The 24,514-nt window shown below is 43.0% G+C and overlaps 6 protein-coding genes across 6 annotated transcripts; 2 read left to right on the forward strand and 4 right to left on the reverse strand.

Annotated features, from left to right (window-relative positions):
* Positions 1-1,915: 1,915 nt before the first annotated feature.
* GL218_04403 (uncharacterized protein) lies at positions 1,916-2,461 on the reverse strand (the record flags this gene model as incomplete). The annotated part of the gene is made up of 1 exon (XM_033581006.1): positions 1,916-2,461. One exon carries the CDS (start codon positions 2,459-2,461, stop codon positions 1,916-1,918), a length of 546 nt encoding a protein of 181 aa, XP_033435667.1.
* Positions 2,462-5,222: 2,761 nt separating this feature from the next.
* Positions 5,223-6,835, reverse strand: GL218_04404 (Bifunctional solanapyrone synthase; the record flags this gene model as incomplete). The annotated part of the gene is made up of 3 exons (XM_033581007.1): positions 5,223-5,700; positions 5,770-6,700; positions 6,784-6,835. The coding sequence occupies 3 exons, from the start codon at positions 6,833-6,835 to the stop codon at positions 5,223-5,225; spliced, it is 1,461 nt and encodes a 486-aa protein (XP_033435662.1).
* Positions 6,836-7,585: 750 nt separating this feature from the next.
* GL218_04405 (putative alpha/beta hydrolase) lies at positions 7,586-8,712 on the reverse strand (the record flags this gene model as incomplete). The annotated part of the gene is made up of 4 exons (XM_033581008.1): positions 7,586-7,756; positions 7,826-8,102; positions 8,215-8,285; positions 8,350-8,712. The coding sequence occupies 4 exons, from the start codon at positions 8,710-8,712 to the stop codon at positions 7,586-7,588; spliced, it is 882 nt and encodes a 293-aa protein (XP_033435663.1).
* Positions 8,713-9,459: 747 nt separating this feature from the next.
* Positions 9,460-12,013, reverse strand: GL218_04406 (Conserved oligomeric Golgi complex subunit 3; the record flags this gene model as incomplete). Its single annotated transcript, XM_033581009.1, has 5 exons — positions 9,460-10,080; positions 10,144-11,082; positions 11,141-11,480; positions 11,534-11,835; positions 11,900-12,013. 5 exons carry the CDS (start codon positions 12,011-12,013, stop codon positions 9,460-9,462), a joined length of 2,316 nt encoding a protein of 771 aa, XP_033435083.1.
* A 6,105-nt stretch (positions 12,014-18,118) lies between these two features.
* Positions 18,119-19,969, forward strand: GL218_04407 (ATP-dependent RNA helicase mrh4, mitochondrial; the record flags this gene model as incomplete). Its single annotated transcript, XM_033581010.1, has 1 exon — positions 18,119-19,969. One exon carries the CDS (start codon positions 18,119-18,121, stop codon positions 19,967-19,969), a length of 1,851 nt encoding a protein of 616 aa, XP_033435084.1.
* Positions 19,970-23,105: 3,136 nt separating this feature from the next.
* GL218_04408 (uncharacterized protein) lies at positions 23,106-23,587 on the forward strand (the record flags this gene model as incomplete). Its single annotated transcript, XM_033581011.1, has 3 exons — positions 23,106-23,199; positions 23,253-23,400; positions 23,503-23,587. 3 exons carry the CDS (start codon positions 23,106-23,108, stop codon positions 23,585-23,587), a joined length of 327 nt encoding a protein of 108 aa, XP_033435660.1.
* Between the last annotated feature and the right edge of the window lie 927 nt (positions 23,588-24,514).

Genomic DNA, 24,514 nt, shown 5'->3' on the forward strand with positions numbered 1-24,514 from the left:
GACACGGTAATATGTACGTAGGTAAGTAGCATCACTTATCGTTCATTAATGCTTTGCTTTTTTTCAAGAACAACTTTATCTCTAAAACCCCAACCTCACGTTCAACCACCATCCAGACGTTTCTTCCAAATATGTCGTTTCCACTAACTACCATCAACGTTCAAATATATTTTACGTGTTTCTTCACATCACCTAAACATGATTATTATCTTCATCCTGACAACTATTCTTTACCATGTGGTGACCGCCACCCAACTTCCTATGATAGGTTCTACATTTGTATTATCGACGACCCTAACAACTTGCAGGAATAAGATTCGCCATGTACTCAACGATATACTGCCTCAAGTCGACGCAATTCGGAAGACTGGAGGAGCGGCGGGTATGTCCATCGGAGTCATGTATCAAGGCGAGGTTATTTTAGAGCATAACTTTGGGTTTGCGAACCTAGAAGCAAAAGAAGTTGCAAACTCGAGCACGCGATATCCGCTGGGGTCTTTGACGAAAGCTTTTGTTGCTACTAATATCGCTCAACTGGTTGATGAAGATCTCCTCGCCTGGGATGAACCTCTTACTTCTTATATACCTGAACTTTCCTTCGATGCCGATGCCTCCTTAGCTAGTCGCTTGACTTTGATCGATCTCCTCTCGCATCAAACAGGACTTAGTCGCCGTGATATCATGTGGCTTGGTGCGAACGGAGAAGTCAATATCCCCAAGAATTTCACTGTTACCATATGCAATTCTCTTCCACCTACATATCCATTCCGCTCTACGTGGTTTTATAACAATTGGATGTACGCTTTGGCTGGCGAGATTATTGAACGCGTTACTGGGCTACGGTTTGGTGAAGTTCTGACTACCCGAGTTCTCAATAAAGTTGGGCTTACTCAAACAACTATAATAGAGAGGGAAATGCCACCTAATTCGACAGCTCTGCCGTACCTTGTTCTAGAAGACAAATCTCTATTAAGGGCAGCCAACTTACCTAGGGATAATAAACGGGACACTTATGTCCACCGCTGGTGGTATCCGTAGTACTGTACATGATATGCTTAAATGGGGCCACGCAGTCCTCAATCCTTTTCGCGACAAGGAAATCGTCCTAGGTGGTCTTGACACTATTCTATCTGGTCAGAGCTTCGTAAAACGGTCCTATGTTCTCGACGAGCTTTACACATTGGGCTTTATCAAAGTAACCACACCAGCGGAGTTTGGTAGGCTTGGTCTCAACCCCTTACTGGTTGACAGAATGCCGATCTTAGGGGCGAGTTCCAAGCCGCGGCAAGTCTTTTATCACAACGGAGCTATCACCGGTTATAACAACTACTTCATGTTAATCCCAGAGCTTCAAGCAGTGATATTAGTATTAACAAATTCTCTATCTCAGGGGGATACCGCAGACTGGGCTGCTCAGACGATCCTCCAGGCCGTTCTAGAAACCCCATCTCCGAGAGATCTGCTGCCTCTTGCTGAATAGGCCGCTAGTAAATGGAGATCAGCACATGAAGTTATGTCCGAAGCTCTGGAACGAAATCGTATCCCGGGAACTGAGGAGCCACCCCATAATGAGTTAATAGGCATTTACTGGCGTGAAACTAAGGCACTGTCTCTAGAGGTATTTAAAGATGATGGATCTCTCAAGTTTAATATCAATGGAAAGCCAAGTTAAGAACATATACTCTCTCACTACCATTACGACAGCTTTATATTCCTACCAACATCAGACGATCGCATTCGTCGCGGGTTGTTCCACTACTACAGCACCGAGGCTTGGGTACTACAATTTGAGAAGGTTAGCGGAGAAAAGTTGGGTAGAATCATTTGGCACATAGATGGATGGGACAATAAAGGTGAAGTTTTCATAAAATCCCGAAATTACATCGAAGAGATTAGAAATTCTAGAAATATTCACCTAAACCTTAATAAACTCCCAAGCGGTACCGTCGCCCTTCGTAGTCACTAGTTTCTGACCGTCTTCCGCGATTACCATCTTCCATAGCCAATCTCTATAATTTGTCAAAAGGAGATAACCACCATCCGGATGCCTTTGAGTGCAGAAGTACTCGTGGGATTTATGATGTCTGACTTGGGCGATGAAGGTACCGAGGCTATCATGGCCCATGAACATACTGTGTATGGGATCACAGAATCCTAACCATCCGTTCTTCTCGACGCAGATCCAGTGATAGCCACCCTGATCACCCTTGTGCGCCTCGAGCCGGAGCTCTCCGCGGACGATGGTAAGCTGCTTCCCTGAAATGGGTTCGCGTATGATAAAAGTGTGGCCTGGCCACGGTACTGTTTCTTTACGTCGTGGGAGCGGGGGTGTCGTGTGGTAGTCACTGAGAAGGTCATCTGTCGTCGTTGAATGTGTAGGGGTTGCGTCGCCCCCGACTGTCGAACTAGATGTACTCATATCTTCAGGAATTGATTCGTAGAGATCGAATTTGGTGTACATTTCCGTATGGATTGTCGAGGAGTTAGTTATGAGTTTCAATACCTAACGCAAGATTCGGAATTGAGTTCTCCCAAGCCGCTTTGAAAGAGGGGTAATTAGAGTTATCAAACGGTTGGCTTAACTATTGGAAAAAAAAAAGAAATACAAAGCTTGTGCCACTTTGGAGGCCTCGGTCGTTGCGGCCGCATGCCGTTACCACAGCCTCAGGTTGTCATATATCACCTTAGGTACTTAGCAATAGCATTCGCTTTCTAAGCCCTACGGGTTCTTGCAGAAACGGAAGGTTCCGCATAGCTGATTGATTGGTAGAGTATGGAAGTTAGGTAGGTATATCATGTATTTCGCATTCGCTTATAGGAAAGGTATCTACACACCACCCCTTTACTTATAAAATAATCCTAGTAGAGCTTTAGCTACGTAAAAGAAAGACGTCCTGACAAGTTTAGAAATACTCGAGGTGTGAAAATGTAACTAGGTACCCATACCAGCTGATAAAAGTAAAAAATACATATATTATTTGAATTGCTCCAATAATATAAGCAGAATTGATAAAGAAGTTGTTTCTGTCAAGATATACATTTGCGCGTTTCATAGAAACGCATTGCAACGGCATAACTACATATAATAGGAAGTCTAATGAAGTTCCAATGAGACGGAGCGGGAGATCCAGACGTCCCACCTGCAGTAATCCGAACTAGTTGACTTTGACCTTATTAAAGGTCCACCTTTACGGATCTTTACGAAGAAGAAAAAAATCGACACCTGTGTGATTCGAACACACGCCCCCGAAGGGAATGCCTAGTCTATTGATGTATAGCAGGGCATCGCGTTAACCACTCCGCCAAAGTGCCTCTCAATGCCTCCACAAGGTGGGGTACTCTGAATTCTGAATTAAAGTTTGGTAAATCTTATTTTATTAATACCTTTTTTGGTCCGAGCACAAACACGACCTTACAGTGGGTTTGATGCTTTATTGAATTATGCCAACATTAATTGTTGAGCTACTTTAAGTAGCAAAAAATGAATCAATAAAGCAAAATGGAACTACCATTCAACATTAGAATGATATATTTGGTAGGTATTTACTATTTCCCTAATATATTCAAATTTAAAGATAGTAACAAGAGCAAAGTAGACGATGTGTAAATGCAACCACACCCAGTACTAATTAAAAGACTCTTCTAAAACCCAGCCCTAAAGAATTCTTGATTTGAATGACAAGAATAAACTGACAATTCGTCGACCATGCAGCCACTTGAATCAACACTTCGATAAGGTAAATCATATCTATTTATTAATCACAGAGCTATTTAATACTATCCTCATATATTCGAATATTTCTAAAACCTAGCAGAACCTGATATGAGGTCCCCTTCCAAAATGTACCACAACCCACCCCGCGCCCAAAAGAAATGCAGTTTTAACAGCTATGCCGATGTCTTTGACCTTCTGAACTAACTTTTGTCCATTTGTAACAATAGGTACCGTGAGTTCGTTTGTTCTAGTTGCGACCCAGTCTCGTTTCGCCGCCTAGTATTTCTCTTCTGCCGCTCTTCTCTCTGTTCTCGTTGCCTAGTGTTTCTCTTGTGCCTCTCTTTTCTCTTTTCTCACTTCTTTCAGCCTTTCGTTGAACATCTCGGTTTCTTTATCGAGCCACGCTTGGTTGCAGTCGGCAAACCGGCGTATACCCGACCCAAGATTAAAGTCGTACATGCAGCGTTCCTTGCTTGTGAGGGTTTCGTAGGCTTCTCTTGCTTGTTGTATATTCATGTTCGCTTCTTCTTCGTCGCCCCCAAACTTATCAGGATGGTATATCATTACTTTCTCGTGATATGCCTTTTTCACGGTTTCAACCGGCGAGAACCATGGAATGTCGAGGACTTCGTAGTGGTTAAAATTAAAAGAGGTTGAACCGGTTTTGGTTAGGTACTCTCTCGCGCTCGTAGGTCCTTCCGTCTTGAGGCGATGACCAGATTCCTTCACCACAGGAGAGCCAATGCATGCGACAACATTGAAAAGAGTACAAAAAACGCAGCCGATTAGCGTAGTGATACTAATGATTCTTGGAAGCATCTCAAAAAATGACATTATTACAGAGTCGCGACGCATCTTGTCGAAGTGCGGGATGTCTAGGCACTTTTCATACAGGTTAGCTAATTATTAAGGCTGAGTCATCTAATAGCTAGGTAGTTGTAGATATATCTTAAATACCTGATGATAGCAGTATGAAAATGTAGTATTCGTCGTATCTTGTGATGAGAAGACACGGTATCAAGTGATTATAGACATCTTTATATATTGGGCATGAAGGGTCTTATACTTGGTATCCTTTTCTTTGTTGATAGACAAACACATGGTTAAACTTCAATAATCAAGTTTATCTGAGTCTTTGATATGTAACTGTAAGAGTCAAAGAACTAAAAAGAATCCTTCGGGGATTCGTCGAATAAAAAACATACCGTTCTGGCTTTGACTCAATAGGGGATATTTTCATTTCACCTTGTGATTGTATTTCTCTCTTTATTTTGTAATTCCCATGAGCCACAGCTATTGAGTTTCAAGACTGCAAAACACCAAGCCTATATCAGCCATCATCAAACGAAAATATATCATTCAGGTCACCTCGGGGGCATCAATCATATAACTTAGGCGCCTTATAAATAATTGGAATTAGCTATATTCTGTCTTATCAGCAGCTCTTATATGTATACCTAGGTAGTCTCATACATATGATCAGGAACATGTTGCTACTATATCCCGACTAGAACGGAATTTTGAAACCACCAGGAACCTGACGCGAGAAAACCCCTTTCGGATCTACATCCTTCCTCACTCTTTGTAATTTCCGCAAGCTTTCATCCCCGTAACTAGCAATAGGATCCTGCCACGGCGCTGCGTAATTTGGGTAAATGAAGGGATCATATGCGCCTAACCTTTTCGCATCGTCTTCAATCTCTTTAAATAATTTGCGTGCTGCCATCTCAACCTTCGAATCGTCCGCCTCGTTTCTCCAAAACACAGTTAACAGGGTTATGACCAGTGCATCTGACCGGTCTGAAAGTCCGAAAATATTAGACGTAGCGGATCGGGCGTAGATGGCCGGCGGTAACGGTTCTAGCGAAATGGCCCAAACAATGCCACGAACGCCTTTGATGGTCTCTATACTTTTGTCCCACTTTGAGTAAACTGCGTTGAGCATTGGGACGGTGGACTTATGGGTTATCGTGACGAATAATTGACTATTTAGCGTTAGCATGTTGTTTAAGTCTACTACATATGCTCTGGTTGTTCCAACCCTTGATACATACCGCCGTCCATTTTTCGAATACGAGCCCTGTTCTACCGCCATTTCTGCCATACTAGAAATGCGCACTTTCTCATCTATCGCAGATATTTTCATAAATGGTTCGAAAACTGGAGGATGCTCTTCGGCTTTCGTGTATTCGATGTTGGTTAAAATGAAAGTTTTGGGCCCGCCGGCGTAACCAAGATTCGTAATTAATGACGCATATTCATCATAGTATTCCGCCGAATTTAAATCAGAAAACGCTTTAAGCTGCTCATCTATGGTGTCACTAGAAGAAAGAACTCCTCCTGCCCATATAGGGCCTTGTTCGAAAGTTTGAAAGTCGATCCGAGTGACAATGCCAAAGTTATTTGAACCACCCCTGAGAGCAAACAGAAGACCGGGGTTCTCGTCAGCATTAGCGTTTACGATAGACCCATTAGCCAGCACAACTTCAAAATTCGATACCGTATCGCATGTCCAACCGTATCGCGGCGAAAAGTATGAGATTCCGCCACCTAAAGTTAATCCACCAACGCCGACTTGTGCTACACGGCTGCCAGCTACCGATATACCAAGAGGATCTAACGCTGAATAGACGTCACCCCAAAGAGTACCTACCCCCACAGAAACTGTAGACTTGTCCTCACTCACCTCAATAGTGTTAAGAGAATGTAAGTCTATTGTTACTCCACCAGCAATATTTGCCGCTCCAGCATTACCTGTGTGTCCACCAGATCGGATGGCGAATTGACAACTACTCTGCTCATAATCACCAAGTGACTCCGCTATAGAGGATAGTGAGCGAACTGCGACAGAGACATCTTCGCTTGTGGTTGGTATAACGATACATAAAGGTTCGAGATGAGATTCTTGTTGGCTATGATACGAAGAAATGGAAGAACTGTATTTTTGGTTTCCTGGAAAAGCGACTTTCTCACCGAGTGAAGCCGCTAATGATAGACACTAAGTTTTAAACCGTATTAGAATTTATTCGTTGATGTTTATGTAAGTGTCAAAACAAAGCAAGACTTACACATGGCCCGATGAAGCACTGCGGCTCTATGAAGTTGGAACTGAGAGCCCATTGGTCCATAATTGATCGGGTGCAGGCGTGAAAACGATCAGAATATCTTAGAAAATCAAAAGGGAAATCGAATCCAAGGAGGGTGTGATTGAAAGGGGGAGTAAATGGGTAAGAGTAAAAGGGGGATAGAGAGTCATCAAAAATACGAAACGCCACCAACTAAAAAATAGCAAACCTGATGCTATGTTAGATCTAATCAACTTAAGGGAATACACATCTCGATATCATCATATCTTTATATTAGCTAATAGTTGGGAAACGTCTTACTCGACAGTACTTCCTTCGAATCGAGCCATTCTGCTTTGGGACTTCTGATGTACCACTGCATGCTGTATTACTGCATGATGCATTACAAGGGATGTTCTAATTTTTGACGATGATTCGTGCGTTTGATACTATTGACGCTGTTTTGCGTCAGCGGCTCAATAATGACAGGGGCTTTAGCCGTCAGGAGACAAGCACTCAAATCACTGTCTGAACTCCGGTCAAGTGATGTGCTCAACAGGTTTAGCCCAGATAGTCTTAGTATAAAAATGATTTTCAATTGTATATAATAGTAGGTTCAACTTCTAGGCATGCAATAACCTCTTGTTGGAACTTATATCCGATGATTTACTTGCTTTGTCCTCTGATAAACCAGTACTTAGGTACTCGACCCTAACCGTAAAGATACAGAGATCTCGACCAATTATCCAAATTTCATACGAAATTTTAGGAAATGTACGGTTGAGCCCTTCCAATGACAATCTATCTAGGCCTTCGCCGTCATAGCTAAAATTGCGTCCTCAACCTCCTTAGGATGCGTCGCAACCAGGAAGTGAGCGCCACCCTCGAGGACGTTAAACTGAACGTCGCTTGAGCCCGTGAATCGCTGGAAATGCTCCTGAGCAACTACATTAGTGTAGATAGCGTCGGTCGATCCCTAGAAATGTCTCAGCAACAATTATCCCTTAAACTTGGAGCCAATAAGCGGTGAGAAAGCAAAACATACGTGTAGCCAGTGAACGGGACATTTAATATCTCCTATTCTGAGTTGCAGCCCGTCTCTGTCTGCCAAGCAGATGGCAGCCATCCGGAGCTTTTGGCGTCCCTCATCCCCTGAGTAGACGCTACGGAGGATTTCAGTCCAGAACTCGAGGGCTTGAGGGGTTCCCGCAGATCCGAAACCTAACCCAATTACAGCTTGGATCCAGTCGTCACCGACGACGAAGTTTGGGGCAGGGGTACCCCATTTCTCGAGGAACGGCTGTAGAAATGGGACTGGATCCCTAAAGCGGTTGACAATAAATATGGTTAGCGGTATGATTTTTCAACCACATCATTCAAAAGTCGAGTAAATTTCAGGACTAGAAGAGCATTGACGATAGAAATTTGGCTTACCAGCAACCCTTTTCGCGGGATTCGCTAGTTTCAGCATCCATCGACGTGCCAAGAGGAATGAGGCCCAGAATCTATCTTTTGTGAGCCGAGACAATCCACTTGTCAAGTAGCGTCCAAAATTTAGTAATTACCTACCTTCTCCGGCGCCAGTAGTGCCATTCTTATGATAATCCAACCTCCCTGGCTGGTTCCCAACGCGTAGGCCTTTTTTACACCCAAAGCCTCAAGGGCTTGCAATGCAATGAGTGCAGTATCCCAGTAGGTGAAGTGCTCTGCAGTGCAAGTTGTGGCGCCGTGGCCGAGCGGCTCGATGGCCACGAAGTTCACAGCGGCTGTCAACGCCTTATTATCTAGCTGGGCGCGATAGAACTCAACCGTAGTGCACATAGAGTTTATGAGTACCCATGTCGGCTTTGAAGGATCCAGCTTGTTATTCGATATAGCATACCCAACCTGGGCTTCCAAGTGTGGAACTTGTACTGTTTGTGTCGCGGCCATGATGTCTCTCCTTTTAAAATAATATAACTGATTCAGGGTTATTACATGTATCTTAACTTCCGTACCGAGATGTTAGGTTGAAAATGGCCTGAATTAGGTTCCCTTCGATCTTTAATACTCCCTATAGTTCAAAGAACTTAAGTCTGCTTAGTTTCCTTGTCTCCCTGGAAGGATGTTCCTTTGATCGTCCCTACCGATGGTGCGGTACACTCGGTCACTAGACCACATCGGGATAGCTACGTAACTAATGAGGGCAAGAGCCCGGGTGAAGCTCTTGGTAGTTGGAGCTATTGCTCTTTAGAGAGTTGGTATTTGGGTTACCCGTTCTTTTACTAGTCCTTCCGCCCGAGTTACGTCACGGGAGCTACTATGATACGACTATAGTATTAGTGGGCGTATCATTAATGGGGGTCCTCTTATATGCCAAGCCGAATACATAGGTATATTTCATCTACAATCCGAAAAGAGCTGCTAGGTTAGACATAAGGTAATGCACTAGAACTGCACAACTTATGTGGAAAAAACTACTCGAATAAAAGGGGCTGCTCGGACACTAGAGGCTACTTCGGTGGTAATATCACTACCATGTTGATTAAATTGAACTTGTAATCGGATGTCAGTGTCTATCTTCCAATGTATCTCGTATTTCTCTCCGGGATGAACTCGGTAGAAATAATTGGTACTGTAATTATCATTAGTGAGGCTATTCAGTGTCAGGCACGGATAGAAATGAACATTCTTTTCTTCCTATCGCACACCCTTTTCCGCCTTCAGTTCATTCTGGGCTTGTGCATTTATCTGGATAGCTTCCTGCAACTTGGCTACAACTTCAGGCTGACCACCAAACGCAGTCAAGAGCTTTTCATCAAGCTCCTTCTCTGTGGCCTCCAGGCTCTTAGCGCCGCGTTTACCGCCCCCAGCCGCGCTTATCAATGTTCCCCACCGCTGTGTAAAAGCGTAGATGCTCTGTCGCAGTAGTTCGTCCAACTTCTCGTTCGCATCTTGCTCGGGCTGAACCTGATTTCTGGCTGGTGCGGCCTTGCCATTCGCAGTAGGGGAGGCGCTAACCGCAGATGACCAGAGGCCGAGTGATAGGGAACCGCCAAGAATACCTCTGAATAGGCCCATCCAGTTTTGAGGGCTGAGAGCATCCCATATTTGGCCAAAGTGCTGCATCGCTGCTGGGTAAGATCTAACGTCGCCTATCTCGAGTGACACCAGTCCGTTCTTAAGGATGAGTAGATTCTTGATCATGAATAGATCAGGATCTGGCTCTGGATTAGCTGCCTTGTTAGACTTTAACCGAGATTCGGCACGCTGCATGGCAAGAATAGTCTCGTGAATTATTCGGAAGACAACTAAGCTGGACTAAAGGCAATAGGTTAATTTTCAACGATAACGGAAAAAAAAAAAAACAAGGGTACTACTTACGCTTCGCTCCTTCGGCATGGCTTGGTCATACATAGCCAGGAGCTCAAGGGCCCGTTTCGTAATGGGATGTACATTAGAAGACGCAACGCCATTTACGACGGGCGTTATCCTAAGAGAATCTTGGGGAATGGGGGCTTTTGAGATGGATTTCGTAACCTCGGCTTCGAAAGCAGTGTCGGTCAAGGGCCAGAGATGTTCGATGAGCAGTCGAGCAGTGAGGTCGTGGCAGTGAACGGAGTATCGAGTCTCTTCTTCGTCGTATTCCGATAGAAGGTACTCGTTTGTGATCCATCCCACAAGGTTACAAACCGATTGGAGCTCGCTTGTTTGTAAAACAGACTGCAACGTCGTTGCGATTGGGGCAATGTTTGCGGCACTGACTAATGATTTTTGTTGGGACTTTAAAGCTACGTAGGCGGACTGAGGGTCCACGTTGTACTGTGGCTCTATGGAGAAGATCTTGGAGAAAAGATTTGCTTCATCATATGATCGCTCATAGCATTGCTTAACAAAGTTGCGACATGCGGTTTCTGCGTTGACTTCCTTGACCTCTTTTCTAAATGCCTCAAGGTCATGTTGAGTCATGGGACGGAGATCACGATCTCTCACGTCTGCGTAAGACGAAAAGATGTTGACGGCAGTATTGGAATAATAATCAAAGCTCTGCCCAAGGGTTGGGTTTCCCAGTTGATCATAGCAACTACGAACAACGCGTTGGGCATTCGCCACTAACCCATCTACTTCCAGTACCATCTCCTCAAATCGACCATATGCGAGCGCATGTCTAGCAGATTCGGATTGTGTAGCAGAAATTTGCTTTGATATGTCCGATGAGATTCGATCAAGATGGCCTGTAAACCCAACTTCGAGTAAATGAAGAGCTTTAGTGAGTAGAGACTGATATCTGGCCAGATAGGACTCGGCATCCCGGTAGTCAGGCTAATACAGGTCAGTAAAGGGTGCATAGGGGAAATACGTAGGTCATGCATAAACTAACATGCTCTACCATGAATGTTATGCAAGCATCCAGATTCGTTAGGATTTCGCCAAAGCTTTCGTGGTTCACTAGACGACTAGCACCAGGAGCATTCAGCCTCCTTGTAACGCCATCTAGATATGCATAATAATGTAAGTCAGTTCCAACCCCGTCGGCAAGTTTTTGCAATCTTCTCTCTTCTGATATGAGATCGTCGCACTGGGCCTGGAAAGAGGACGTCTGCGACTCGACAGCACGAAATGAAACGGCCAAAGATGTTAGCAGATCCAGAGCACTGTTGGTATCGCCAATAAGCGTGTCTAGGTGACGTCCAGTCATCTCTAGCTGATCTTGATAAAGCCTGTTTCCCTATTAGCGACCACATCGACACCTGTTAAACACAAAGTACCGTACAAGTATTCCTGCTGGCTAGCCTCGATCAATTCGTCATCGGAAGATCTCAATTGGGTTGGTTCTTGTTTTCGGACAACCTTTTCAACCCTCTCAACCATCAACGCTTCTAAACCCATCTCTTTGGCCTTCTTGCGCCTCTTCTTTGCAGCAGCATCCTTAGAGAGTTGCGCACGAACGACATGGTAGAAATCAGAGTAAGACTTTGCCCTTCGACTTAAGGTTGCTTCGGGGGGTTCAATTATTGCCTCGGCTTCTTCAAATAATTCTTCTAGCGGCTCTACAGCATCGGACAGCTTATTTCCCTAGGCTAGCTGTTAGCATTACGTTAAGAAGACGAGTATTTAGTGTTTCAAAGATGGGACTGACATTGGGCTGTTGAAGAAGCGACTCCCTTCTTCTATGTCCTGAGGTCTGTGGGATAGAAGGGGTCCTCTTGTGAGTATGATCTGGTACGAAGTTGTACCATGAATCTTCGTACATGGTTTGTCCTTGGATGGCGCGTAGGAGTGTGGGAATATGGGAATGTGGGAATGTGAACTTGTTCTAATCGCGGCGGCTTTCCATTAACTTTGGGGGCTTGACCACCTGTAGTCTTGGTAACCGTAGCTGTCACACCCGATAAGATTAGATGTGGGAATCTACTAAATTAGGTAAGCAGCTTTTTACAAGGTATCTAACCCCTTTTAGCGCATAATAACACTTCAGACCATGAATAACCTAATAACTGACATCCAATGCTCCAGGTCCAAGATATTTCGGCCTGGTTCCTACCTGGTTCCTACCTTTATCATAGGATTCCTCGGTCTTGAATAACTATACGTGTTTCTGTGACTAGAACCATCTTAGGTACTTAATCTACATAACTAAGATCATTAGTGGTTAACTACTATAATTTTTTATTTCTATAACTAACTAGAGTTTCTAAGGGAGGTAGTTTTGTCTATTCCTACAACTTTATCACGTCTTACCGAGTTGCCTACTTTCAGTGCTGTAAACAAACTAGACTTATAATATAACCCAAAAGTGATCACTTATTTCTCTGTCTCAAATCCATATTATACAAGACGATATATTCCAAACATATATCGCTAAGCAATGGAAGCAACTGTAGATTATCAATTTATAAGCACTCCTAAAGAGTAAAAGTTTGCTTGTATTGGATACTAGCTAGCCACTATATAGATATAAAACTTTCGCGACGAACGTAGCCAAATATTTATTCCAAGCTATAGCAATATCAAAATTCTAATAGATGTCCAAGCCCTCGTTGTTCTGGTAACACTTCTCGTACAAATAGTTTGTTGATATTCAGACCACCGAGCAAGGTTATTCTGAACTTAAACAAGAACTGACTAAGGTATGTTTGCACGCCGAACTTTCTAATATATTAACCCAACCACCCACGGGGCTTAAACACATATCTGGGTCCTTGCATCTAATTATAAATACAGTGCTACTCTCTCTTCTTTTCAGCCATAACTCCCCCATCCCGATTAGCAGCATCCCCAGTGTATTATCAGTCGTACTACAATGTTCAGCAATGTCACTCATCTAAATATTTGACAATGGCCTCTGATACTACACAGCCAATTCAAATGCCAATGCAAAACTTGGATACCGATTCAAACAACCCGCCAAACACCCCATTCCTCAATTGCTTAATATGTCAGACGTATGATGGAGGTGGAGATGCAGTTATGTCAGTCATCCCAACATGTGGACCCAGGTTCCATGAATATATTACAACATTGAATGAGCATCACAAGAATGAACAAACATGCCCGCATTGTGCTAAACAATATTGCTACAGTACATGTGGACATATTCCCGAGCGTCACCACCTCCAGCTAGGAGCAGACTTACGATTATTACTGCCGTTATGTCAGTACTGCAATCTTTTGAGACAAATAAACCAACTTTAACTTACTATCTAGCGCTTATTGGTGATAATGGGAGAATCCTACCCAAATGAGGCAAAAAATCCAATCGCAGGGACGTCAGAAGATCCCAGTGCGACATATATGCGCGACATCATGAAGGAAGAGTTCCGTAGGACCTCCTCCTGTCTATAAAGGTGAATTTCTATATGGGAACCTCCGATTGCTGAAGTGATGTTGGTGAAGGAAGTCAAGATATAATTGAGTTTTCTCGAAGAAGTGAAGTCAAAATTACACCAGCTAAAAAGCCTCATGCTACGATGTTTCCACCGGTATAAAATGCAAACCCATTGTTCGGGCATTTACAAGTAGAGCTAACACTAAGCGCATTCAACATTGACTGTTATTATAGCTGCCTGTAACGACTTAAAAAAATAATGAATAAAGATAGGGAGGATGTTCAATGGGGTTCATACTGTTATTATAGTTCGGCCGAAACCAAAGAGTTCTTCTGATTTCCAGTTTGGGAATATCTACTGCATAACTTGGTAACTGCTGGAAAGGGGATTCATACAATTACGATAGATTCTTCGTAACTATGCCGATTGTCACCTCCTTTTTGATTAGTTTAGACTTAATAGATAACTGCAAATTATAACGCATGACTTTTACCATCTCGCTGACCACCACTAAGCATCAATAGAACTTTCTATATATATTACATCATCACCTTGGTTGAAACTTCTTCGTCAAGTAAACCCTCAGGAGGACCCCGCAGTCCCTGTTTCTCATCTCTTAGAGAAGGCTTGAGGATTTTATCTTTGATCAACTACTATGATTAGCGATGATAATCTTAACGACAAAGATTAGAATAACCACGCCGTCAGTAAACTGGCCGCTAACTACGTGCCGGTGCTGTTACGTCACAAGCTCTGAGATAGGAAAAATAGGAAAATTATATCCCTTGAGGTGATGGAACTGAATTGCTTATCCTCACGCTTACGCTTACTTTTCAGATGCTAGATGATAAAACATCCTCGATAAATACCCAAATTATTTTGCTCTTCCCCTATCTAGTTAAACCATGTGTCCTATTTAGGGATGTATTCCAACAACTTTTTCTAAGGACGAGTTGGTTTCCTCACTTATATTTGGTGGGTATTGAAAGAAAATAATAAGACGCTAAACCCTCAACGTTGAAAGTGGAACAACACTCGCACCTTGCATTCGCAATGTTACATCGCAGTAGACCGGGACCTCACGCGATTGCCTAAACATCATACTAACTTCGTAAGCGTTCATTACTATAGAAATGGCATTAGAATAGTAGCATGACAGAAAAAATTCTTATATATAGAATAATTTTAAATATCCCAATTTGATTCTTGACAGTTTGTAAGACTACCATAGCGGAGGAAGGGGGTTTGAGGGAATCATTCCGTAAACCTAAAACTATTGCACTTAGTAAAATCATTCCACCTGACGATAACAGGGGAATCAGATTAATGATTCCAACGTTGTGGAATGATTCTATTACTAGAATGATTCCGTAAAATAGAACGATTTGCCTTTTCACGTGACTTTCACGTGATATTCACGTGAAAAAGTGGGGTCAAAAAGGAAAAAAGTCAAAAAATTAGAAGGACTGGTCCTCGAACCCACCACTCTTGCGTTCGTGTAACCATAAACCCCACCTTTTATTTATTAAGGTTAAAGTTTAAGGTGTAAACGTTTGAGCTAATGGGACGAGGTGGCCAATCTCATCGAATTATTTCATCGTGGAATGTTTCTTCTTTTTAGGCCTTATAACCTTTACATCAAAAAAAGTAAAATTTTGACAGAAAAAAAAAACTTTCGAAATTTTTTATTATTTTTTATTTTTATTTTATTTTTTATTTTTATTTTATTTTTTTATTTTATTTTTTATTTTTTATTATTTTTTTATTTTATTTTTTATTTTTTATTATTTTTTTTATTATTAAAATTTTATATTATTAGTAAAATTGTTCCAAAAGTTGGAACGATTTTACGGGATGGAATGGTTTTACGGTTATAGAACGCTTTCTTTAAAATAAGATATTAAAAGTGGGTATTGAGACCCACTATACCCGGATTCTGACCAATTAGAGCCCTTAAAATCCAAAAACGTTCCGCCGCACGGAATCATTCCAGTTTTAGAATGATTCCGCCAAACCCCCCTCCTCCGCTATGGTAGGTTAATGTAGTTGACTTTAACTGTTGTCCTGCAAGTTGGTGTTACAGCCTGCCAACTCGCTAATCTAGAATAAGTCTACCTAACAAAAATTCGGATCTGATTAAACACGTGGACTATGCGATCATTTGTCTCTTTGACCTCCTCATGCAATCGGTCTGTCATGCAATAAATCCTTTGGCGTCCTGCAACTTGGGATCGGCGGATCTATCTTACGCTATAATAGCTTAGTGCTCGACTAGGCTCTATGTATGGATTCTTTAAAGCTTCTTCGGAGCCTTCCGTAATAAGTCAAATCCTACCAATCATATTAAATTCCGGACATTATTAGCTACGTAAAGTCATCAACGTCGATCAATACTATACTACCGTGTTACCCCTGAGGGTCCCACGCTTCAAGTCTACGAATGATGGGTCAACCCTCGTGGGACCCATGAAGAATTCTAAAGCGGTGAAGACTCAGCCCCTCTCTTGTAGTAATATCATAGTCCGAACATCTTCCCTGGAAGATAGCATTGTGTATTATATACAATAACTTCTTGCGAGTAAAATGATATATATGATTGTAAATACCCTTAATTTATTTTTGTTAATTTAATCGTTAATTAGGTATGTAAGATAGTCAATAATGTCAGAATACCGAGACCGTGCCATCAATTTTCTCCAGAGACTAAGACTATCTGAATAATTACATTACGGCCAACATCGCCAGATATAGTTATTTCACGCAATTTGATAGTGCTTATTAAACGTAATTAAGTCCTCATTGGCCGTCGGCTAACCCGTCGGCCCGGGGTTTATGTTTTGCCAACAGTGATACACCCGGTAGCATATCCCAACACGCGTGAAGGCTATATTTCCCCGGCATGTACTAAGAACAACTCATTCTGCATTAGCCAATTATGATTAGCAGGCCATGTCTCTACATAAGATATTCCCGAGCCGGGGGTGTGCGGCACAGATAGGATAGTCGACTATAAGAGGTCCAGGGGCGAACCGACTACGAGCAGGACTTAGAATAAGTTTAATTAGATTAAATAGAATTTACTAGTTAATACTAATAGTATCACTACCTACCAAAGCACATACCATGGCCCCAACTATCGTCTTAATTAGCGGCGCGAACCGAGGATTAGGCAAAGGACTTCTTAAGCTCTACCTCGCTAGACCAAACCACATCGTCATCGCTGCGAATCGCAACCCGGATCACCCTACGTCGAAAGCTCTTACCGAACTACCAAAAGGGGCAGATACTCGCCTCGTCGTTGTTAAGATTGATGCCTCTGTTGAATCCGATGCTGCCGAGGGTATCAAACAGTTGATTTCACAGGGCATCGATCACATAGATATCGTCATTGCGAACGCTGGTGTCTGCTACGTTTTCCCCAAGGTCTCTGATATTAAGACTGTAGACCTACAAGGACATCTTACTCCTAACCTCTTTGGCGTGGTATGGCTATACCAGGCCGCAATCTCACTACTAAAGAAGTCTACAAATCCTAAGTGGATAACTATGGGCTCTGTCGGAGGAAAAATAGTGGTAAGTTAACAATACCTCTAAATGACCCATACTTTACTATTCTGTTTGCGAGCGTCGACTAACGTAATGTGCACTTTAGTAAGTAGATGTCCTCCCCCGCGTCGACCTAGCTAATTGTAGTATAGGGATCAACCCGACGTCCCGCACGCGGCTTATGGACCGTCAAAGGTTGCGGTTCACTGGGTAACCAAGCGCATCGACAAGGAAGAAAACTGGCTTACAGCATTTGTGATTCACCCTGGTTTAGCAGACACTGATATGGGCCAAGTCGCTCTTGCAGGCCTCGTAGCAGTCCACGACAACATCCCGGTAAAACTTATAACAGTTGAAGAATCGTGCCAAGGAATGATAAGCGTAATCGACGCCGCTACAAAAGCTACCCACGGAGGGCGGCTCGTAGCCTATACTGGAGATGTGGATACATGGTAGACAAGGCCGGAATTGAGGATAGTTACATGTTTGCTATTACAAACTCATGTGTCTCTTGGGTCATACGGAGATCTACTATAGCCGCGAAACTCTTTGAAGGAGGAACGGGATAGTTGGGAAACTGTACGGGCAGACGGGTTAACTATGGCAAGTTGATAGTACATAGATGTATGGTCTGCTAAGTTAGGTTTAGGTACTTTAGGTATATAGCTATATGACTGCATATACCGCATATCATGTCTTCTATTCTTATATACACACAAGTATGCACCCGGCATCTACATGTAATAATGTACCTAATCCGGACCGAATGGCATGTCATGTTGGTAGGTAAGGTACCCGTGTACCCGTGTACTTCGTATGTACCTTTCCAAAAATTGCCCCTTTTGGAAGGAGGGGTGAGTTCCACACCATCAATTGGTTGTTATCGATAGCGATCAAAAGATCTAGGTAACCTAGAAAATTTATTAATTTATTAAATTTTGAAGAAAGAAGGTTAATTAATTTCGTAAATTTCATCTCTCAAGATGCGCTCCTTTTTCTCAGCACCAATATGCCCGTCATGCCTATTCGCAGCAAGCAACCCAACAGTCTTTCAAAGCGTCTATCGGCCATGGGTGACGGCGCAACAACGATTCTTCTCTGGCCGAGCGAGAGCTAGTCCTTCGAGGATGGTCCTGTCCGATCGTGTCGCACGCGCTCCCCGAAGAGATACAGATAGTGATGGTCGTGGAAGTAGAAGACCCACTCAAAGATCGGCAGGACCGTTTGGCGGCATGAATCAAACGTACGCCGGCATACGGGAACGAATACCAGAAAGGACATCTCGAACAAGTGAGATTAGGGGCGGTAGAGAAAAGAAGGGTGATAGAAAGGACGACCGGCGAACGAAAGCTATGAAGATGCAAAGCTCCTTAGCCACAATTTCATATGGCCACAGAACACGGACGAAAGCGAGCGTAGCCGAGATAGAATCATTCGAACAATTCGAACTGTTACCCTCGATAAAAGAAGCCATGTCTCAAGATGTGCTCAAAGGCATGGTAGACTTAAAACCCACTCCTATTCAACGACTCGCGATTCCTACACTTTTAGGTCAGGACACTAGTCGACGATCCTCTCGGGGGAAAGATAGCAACAAGAGGCAAGAATTTCTATTGGCAGCTGAGACGGGTTCGGGCAAAACGCTAGCCTATCTGCTACCCGTGATAGATGCTCTTAAGAAGGCCGAAGCATCTGACCCTGCCATCGCGGCCTATCGGGAATATTTCGATAAGCAGATGGCGGCAATGAAGGAACCAGGATACACTGGCCCCCGAGAATTCGATCCTCATCCGACTGCTGCACGACCAAAAGTCGTCGTGTTAGTGCCAACAGCTGAGTTAGTTGACCAAGTAGGTCATGTTGCAAAGGCACTGTCACATATTGTGAAGTTTAGGACTAGTATATTCTCTGCCAACGTCTCCGCAAAGGTTATCAATGCGACCATGTACTTGCCTACTGGCATCGATCTTATTGTGGCAACACCTCATTTACTGTCATCGATGGCAGACTCGGATCCTAACATCCTATCTAGAGTTACTCATTTAGTAGTTGATGAAGCCGACTCACTTTTCGATCGCAGCTTTTCACCTGTGACGACGGCCATTTTAGACCGTGCGTTACCATCTATGAAGCAACTCATCCTTTGCTCTGCTACTATTCCAAAGAGGCTCGATAACTACTTAGGTTCTGAATTCCCAGATATGGTCCGGATTACTACGCCAAATCTCCACGCTATTCCTCGACGCGTTCAACTAGGAGTCATTGACGTATCTAAGGACCCTTATCGAAATAGTAAAGACCTTGCTTGTGCCGATGCAATCTGGTCTATCGGAAAGGATGCCGTCCGACACGAGAGCTCCGTACCTGGAGAGGTCGATGTCAAGCGCATCATGGTATTTGTAAATGAGCGCGAGAAGACCCAAGAGGTTGCTGACTACCTCGTCTCCAAGGGTATTGACGCTGTTGCGCTACACCGGGACACCTCAGATCAACGTCAATCTGAGATGCTGGGTTCGTTTACAACTACCGCGCCAATGAAAACCACATTCGCAACATCCACTGTACCACCCCCAGGAAAGGGACGAAGAAGTTTGCCTAATACCAAAGTCATCGTGGCTACAGATTTGGCCTCGAGGGGTATTGATACCCTGGCGGTTCGACATGTGATATTGTACGATGTGCCACATAACACCATCGATTTTATACACCGCTTAGGACGTGCTGGTCGCATGGGTAGGAGAGGAAGAGGTGTTGTGTTAGTCGGCAAGGACGACAGGCGAGATATCGTTGCTGAGGTCAGAGAAAGCATGTTCATGGGCCAGGCACTTATATAAAATGAACGCCTTGTAAAAATGAAGTGTACGACTTGTATAGCAGAAAATGTGTATATAGCTCTGGAAATTTGAAATACCCCGATGACATTCTTCTCTATATGGCTTCGCAGCTGGTGCATTTTGGATTCGTGATGTTAATAGTGAGTATTGGGACGGTCTAGATGTAGGGTTAGATATGGTAAGTTACTCTGTATAGGATATTGTAGAAGTGTATGAAATAATACCTATTGTTACATACTCGTTACATAGCTACGCGGTCTAAGTATCTATTCATAGCATTTGGAAACTAGATACGTTTCAGGGAGAACGAAATGAAAACACTACCATCAAGTTTTACTAAATTATCTAAGGTACCTAGCCAAATTATGCCTGGATATCGTTACACGCAATGCTGTATACCTAAGTAAGGAGTACATTCCTCTCCTATTTTCAGAGGGTCTATGGCTTAAGGAATTATTATTGCACTTGTAGGCTATAATCTAGGCCTGTGCTCTTTCAGTCCGTGATTCTTTAGGAGGTATGTAACATAACCCCTTAGTCCTAGCACTGGTTGAGTAAAAGGAATGCGAACAGAGAATCTTCAGTTACTACCTACTGTCTAGGACCCTTACACTCTCAGTTCAACATTTAAGATCAGACAGTTGTCTTGAACAATATTTCAATAGAGCTTAGTACCTGACCGCCTCCTTGTTTCTAGTTCCCTCCTATTTCTGAACCTTCTACTCTACTTACCCCAAATGTCTCAACTGGATATTGGGCGCTAGAGGCTTAACCAGTTCCCCAGATTTTTAGATATTAGTTTATTGATTAGATGAGGGCTTCAGCCGCGGTATCTTACCAATTCCAACAGGCTAGGATACTGATACGGTGAGACCGCTTGCTAACTTTGAGAACTCTATAATAGCTTTGCTGTTCGAAGCAACTAAAGTTAAGGCCACTAGTTTATCCTTGGGGGTGTGCATTTGATATTAAATGAATTGCTACTTCCAGATGAGAAGTAATGCTGTTAGCAGGCCTACCTGGTATTCATGAAGTGCTATTTCAACCAAGGAGAAGTGTCGCCTCCTTTCACAGCTGACCGCGATTTATCTTACTAGTATTGTCTTACTAAATTTCCCCTTGTAAACACGCAGGATGTTACTTCCTGAATCAATGATTACGATCAGAGTTACTGTTTGATTCTCGATGGAAATGGCAAGGAAATAGGAGCAGCAGTCGTCATCTCCAGCCACAAGGTTGCGTATCACAAGACATGTCTCTTACTGATCGCCAAGAGCTCAGACCTAAGAACCTGGGGCTTATGACGGTTACGTTTAATGAAGCATGTTTGAATATTGTAATACAGGTTTTCATTTATGCGTGCCAGTATACTATCAGATCGGGATCTAATTAATAACGGCCATCTAACGGTACTTTTTGGATATTCATATTCTCGAGTCTAGTCCCGGCATTTGGATAAAAGCTGAAACTTGACTAATTAGCGACCATTTTACGCTAGCGACTTAGAATTCGGTGAGCCTTTCTAACCCTTACTTTTTTGGCGAATAGTAGCGAATAACCTTCATGACCTATCAGTTGTGCAGTTGATTTTTAGCATATAATAAAATTATCAGGAAATAATACAAATTGATTCCATAAAAACGCCACATCTTATGGGTTGTATATGTAAATATGTTCTTCTACAAGGTACCCATATAGCTATCTCAACACTAACTAGGATATCGTGATTTACGCAGGGTGAATTCACTCCCAGCAGCATAAGCATATAAGCGCGTACATGATCACCGCAAATCTTTGCACGTCCTGGCGCAAATCCCGGCAATTCTTGACCTTCTCAAGAAATTCCTTGTGTGGATAGAGTCTGTAAAGTCTCGTATCAGGCCCTGCCTTGTACTGAATACTGAAACCGATCTACGTCCAGTAGCCAAGGACTTCATTCCCGCCGTTTATTCCTAATGCTTAATTTTATACGAACCTTGAAAGGCTAACGATATTTGATATCAGAGGTCATTCCGCTACTTATGCGCACGGAGTCGGTATTGTGGCTTAATTTCCGAAATAGTAAATCGGTCCCTTGGTCGTGGCCAAGTTCAGCCACCCTGCGCGATTATTGTTTTAATATTGTAGCATATTCGCGGTGATCGTATCCCAAGTAGTAGAAGTCTAGAATTTGATACCATGGTGGTTCTAATACGCACTTGTCAAGGGCCAATCAGGGCTAATATGAAATAGACCAAGGCGAACACAATGCCAAGTCTGGAGGTTGCACTGGAATGGGAATCGATGGGAATCAAAAGAGATGAGACTGTCACTTTACACGGAGTATTGCCGTATTCAGCTAATATGGAAACATCCCAGCGCCGATGCAAGTTTATGCCCCAATGAGAGACTGGTAAAGTATCATTGCAAAAGTCGATCAATGACAGATTCCCCAAGATGGTCGGGGTCTGGGGATCTTAACGACTGGGGGCTTACTATTTTAGGAGGCTCTGGTAGAAGCTTGTATCAAAGGCGCGAGCTGACCCCTGGTCAATTAGGGACGTTTGGGAAATTTGCACCAATAGGAAGACGATGCGATTGCTTCAAGCTTTTTATTCCCCATATTCTAGATGTCCCACATTGCCTCAGATCCTGCTGAAACGTCGCGAAATCCTGCCGCACTTCTCTCTTTTGAGACTTGGGGCCAACTACCGCTGAGAGAACTCTAAGCTATTATCACGAATAGGAAAATTTTAGTACCTAAAGTGTGACAGCGCTTCTGTTTTACACCCGGTCACTGACGAAATGCAGGGCGCCTCGAGCTGCGCAGGGTCGGGGCTAAGCCTATTGTCGTCGTGAGCCTGTCAAGATCACATCGTCGGTTAGTATGTAGTACCTAGTTATAACTACTCGTTGGTTCTAAGAATATGTATAAGTAGCCAAGACGCCCGTGATAATTCAACGATTTCTCTTCTTCATTCCGTTATCAATCATTAAAACAACTCGTCTCATTTTCTTCATTCTATTTCGTTCATATTCGTATTCTCGGTGGCCGGTCCTCCTTTTTAACTATCATTCACTTCTCTTGAATACGATCCAGTGGACGTGTACAGCTTCTATTTTTCTCAGTCAACCGCTTTCTATCCAACCAGTCAAAATGAAGTTCTTCTCCATCCTAGTTCTCGCCACTGCCGCCAGCGCCATGGTGATGCCTCGTCACCACGCTGGGCGTAAAGCCAACGGCGGTAATAGTACGTCTATACTGTTGTATATTTGTGTAATTCTTCTAACATTTTTTGCATAGACAATAACGCCGCCGCTGTAGCAGCAGGCACCGGAAACAACGGCAATGCCAATGCTAACGCTAACAACAACAATGCCGCCGCTGCCGCCGCCGCCACTGGTAACAACAACAATAACAACGCCGCTAACAATGCCAACGCATGCAACACGTAAGTGATTTCCTCCTTCCAGAGCTTTGAATACAAATCAGTCATTTTTATATCATTGCTTTTTCATTAATACCGACACTAATGGGCTAACTTTGAACTTAGCAACAACAAGCGTCACCACGCCGGAAAGAAGGCTAACGGCAATAACAACGCCGCAGCTACCGCAGCCGACGCCAACTGCAACTAATAACGCTTTTGTATATGACATAGGGTGACGATATTTGGGGTTTACCGAGGCTTGTTGTAATCCTTTAGTTGAGAAGTACGATGCCTCCCAGAAAGTTTGATAGAAAGTATTAGCGTGCATGAGCAAAGTGTACATATAGAATGAAGATTATTTGAACGAGAAAGCTTCCCCGGATCTGTGACTGTCTGACACTTCGATGCTTCATATAAGTGATCTTCAAATGACTTTTCCTTATACAGAATCACTTGCAGAAATGAGATGTGATAAATTTATGCTACGGCCAGGATGAATAGGTAGTTTTGTAAACCCTTATTGTAAATAGACTTGCTTTTCGGGTCCATAATTCCCGGCACAGTTTTTACATACCGCTATTCTACCTATCCAATGTACTATGTCAAGCTGGCACTTGAGGTCATAGGTATAGTTTCTTATTGACAACCGAATCTAAGAATGTATAGAATTAAGGATCGGATCAACATGTTCGCTGCTGCATATAGATTGGCGGCTTAGATATTGTTGGAAAGAACTTCGCGATATTAAATATAACGATTTACAGTGGCACTTGATCTATCGTCAAGTAGTCGAGCGTTTGGTTGCCATCACGATCCTACCTTGGTAAGTATCTCATAACTATATATATCTCACTTGAAAGTTTTAGGAATTATAATTTGTTTAATTTATGAGACATTTAGAATTTACCCTGATTAAAAAACAACATCTGGTTCTCAAGGAGAATATAATTACCTAGGTACCTGTATAATTACCTCCTAAGTGTTTTTTTATGTCTTATTGTGATTGGATGCAAAACTACCTATGTACCTAGGTACCTAGGTACTATGAAATCGTGAATATGTAAACGCGACACACGTGATTTGCTCTGACCTCGGCATGATATTTTAGGTTAGGTACCTTGGTACTTTCTTAAGG

The sequence above is a fragment of the Daldinia childiae genome, assembly GCF_008694065.1.
Source record: "Daldinia childiae strain JS-1345 chromosome Unknown Scaffold4, whole genome shotgun sequence".
In the NCBI taxonomy this organism is placed as follows: Eukaryota; Fungi; Ascomycota; class Sordariomycetes; order Xylariales; family Hypoxylaceae; genus Daldinia; species Daldinia childiae.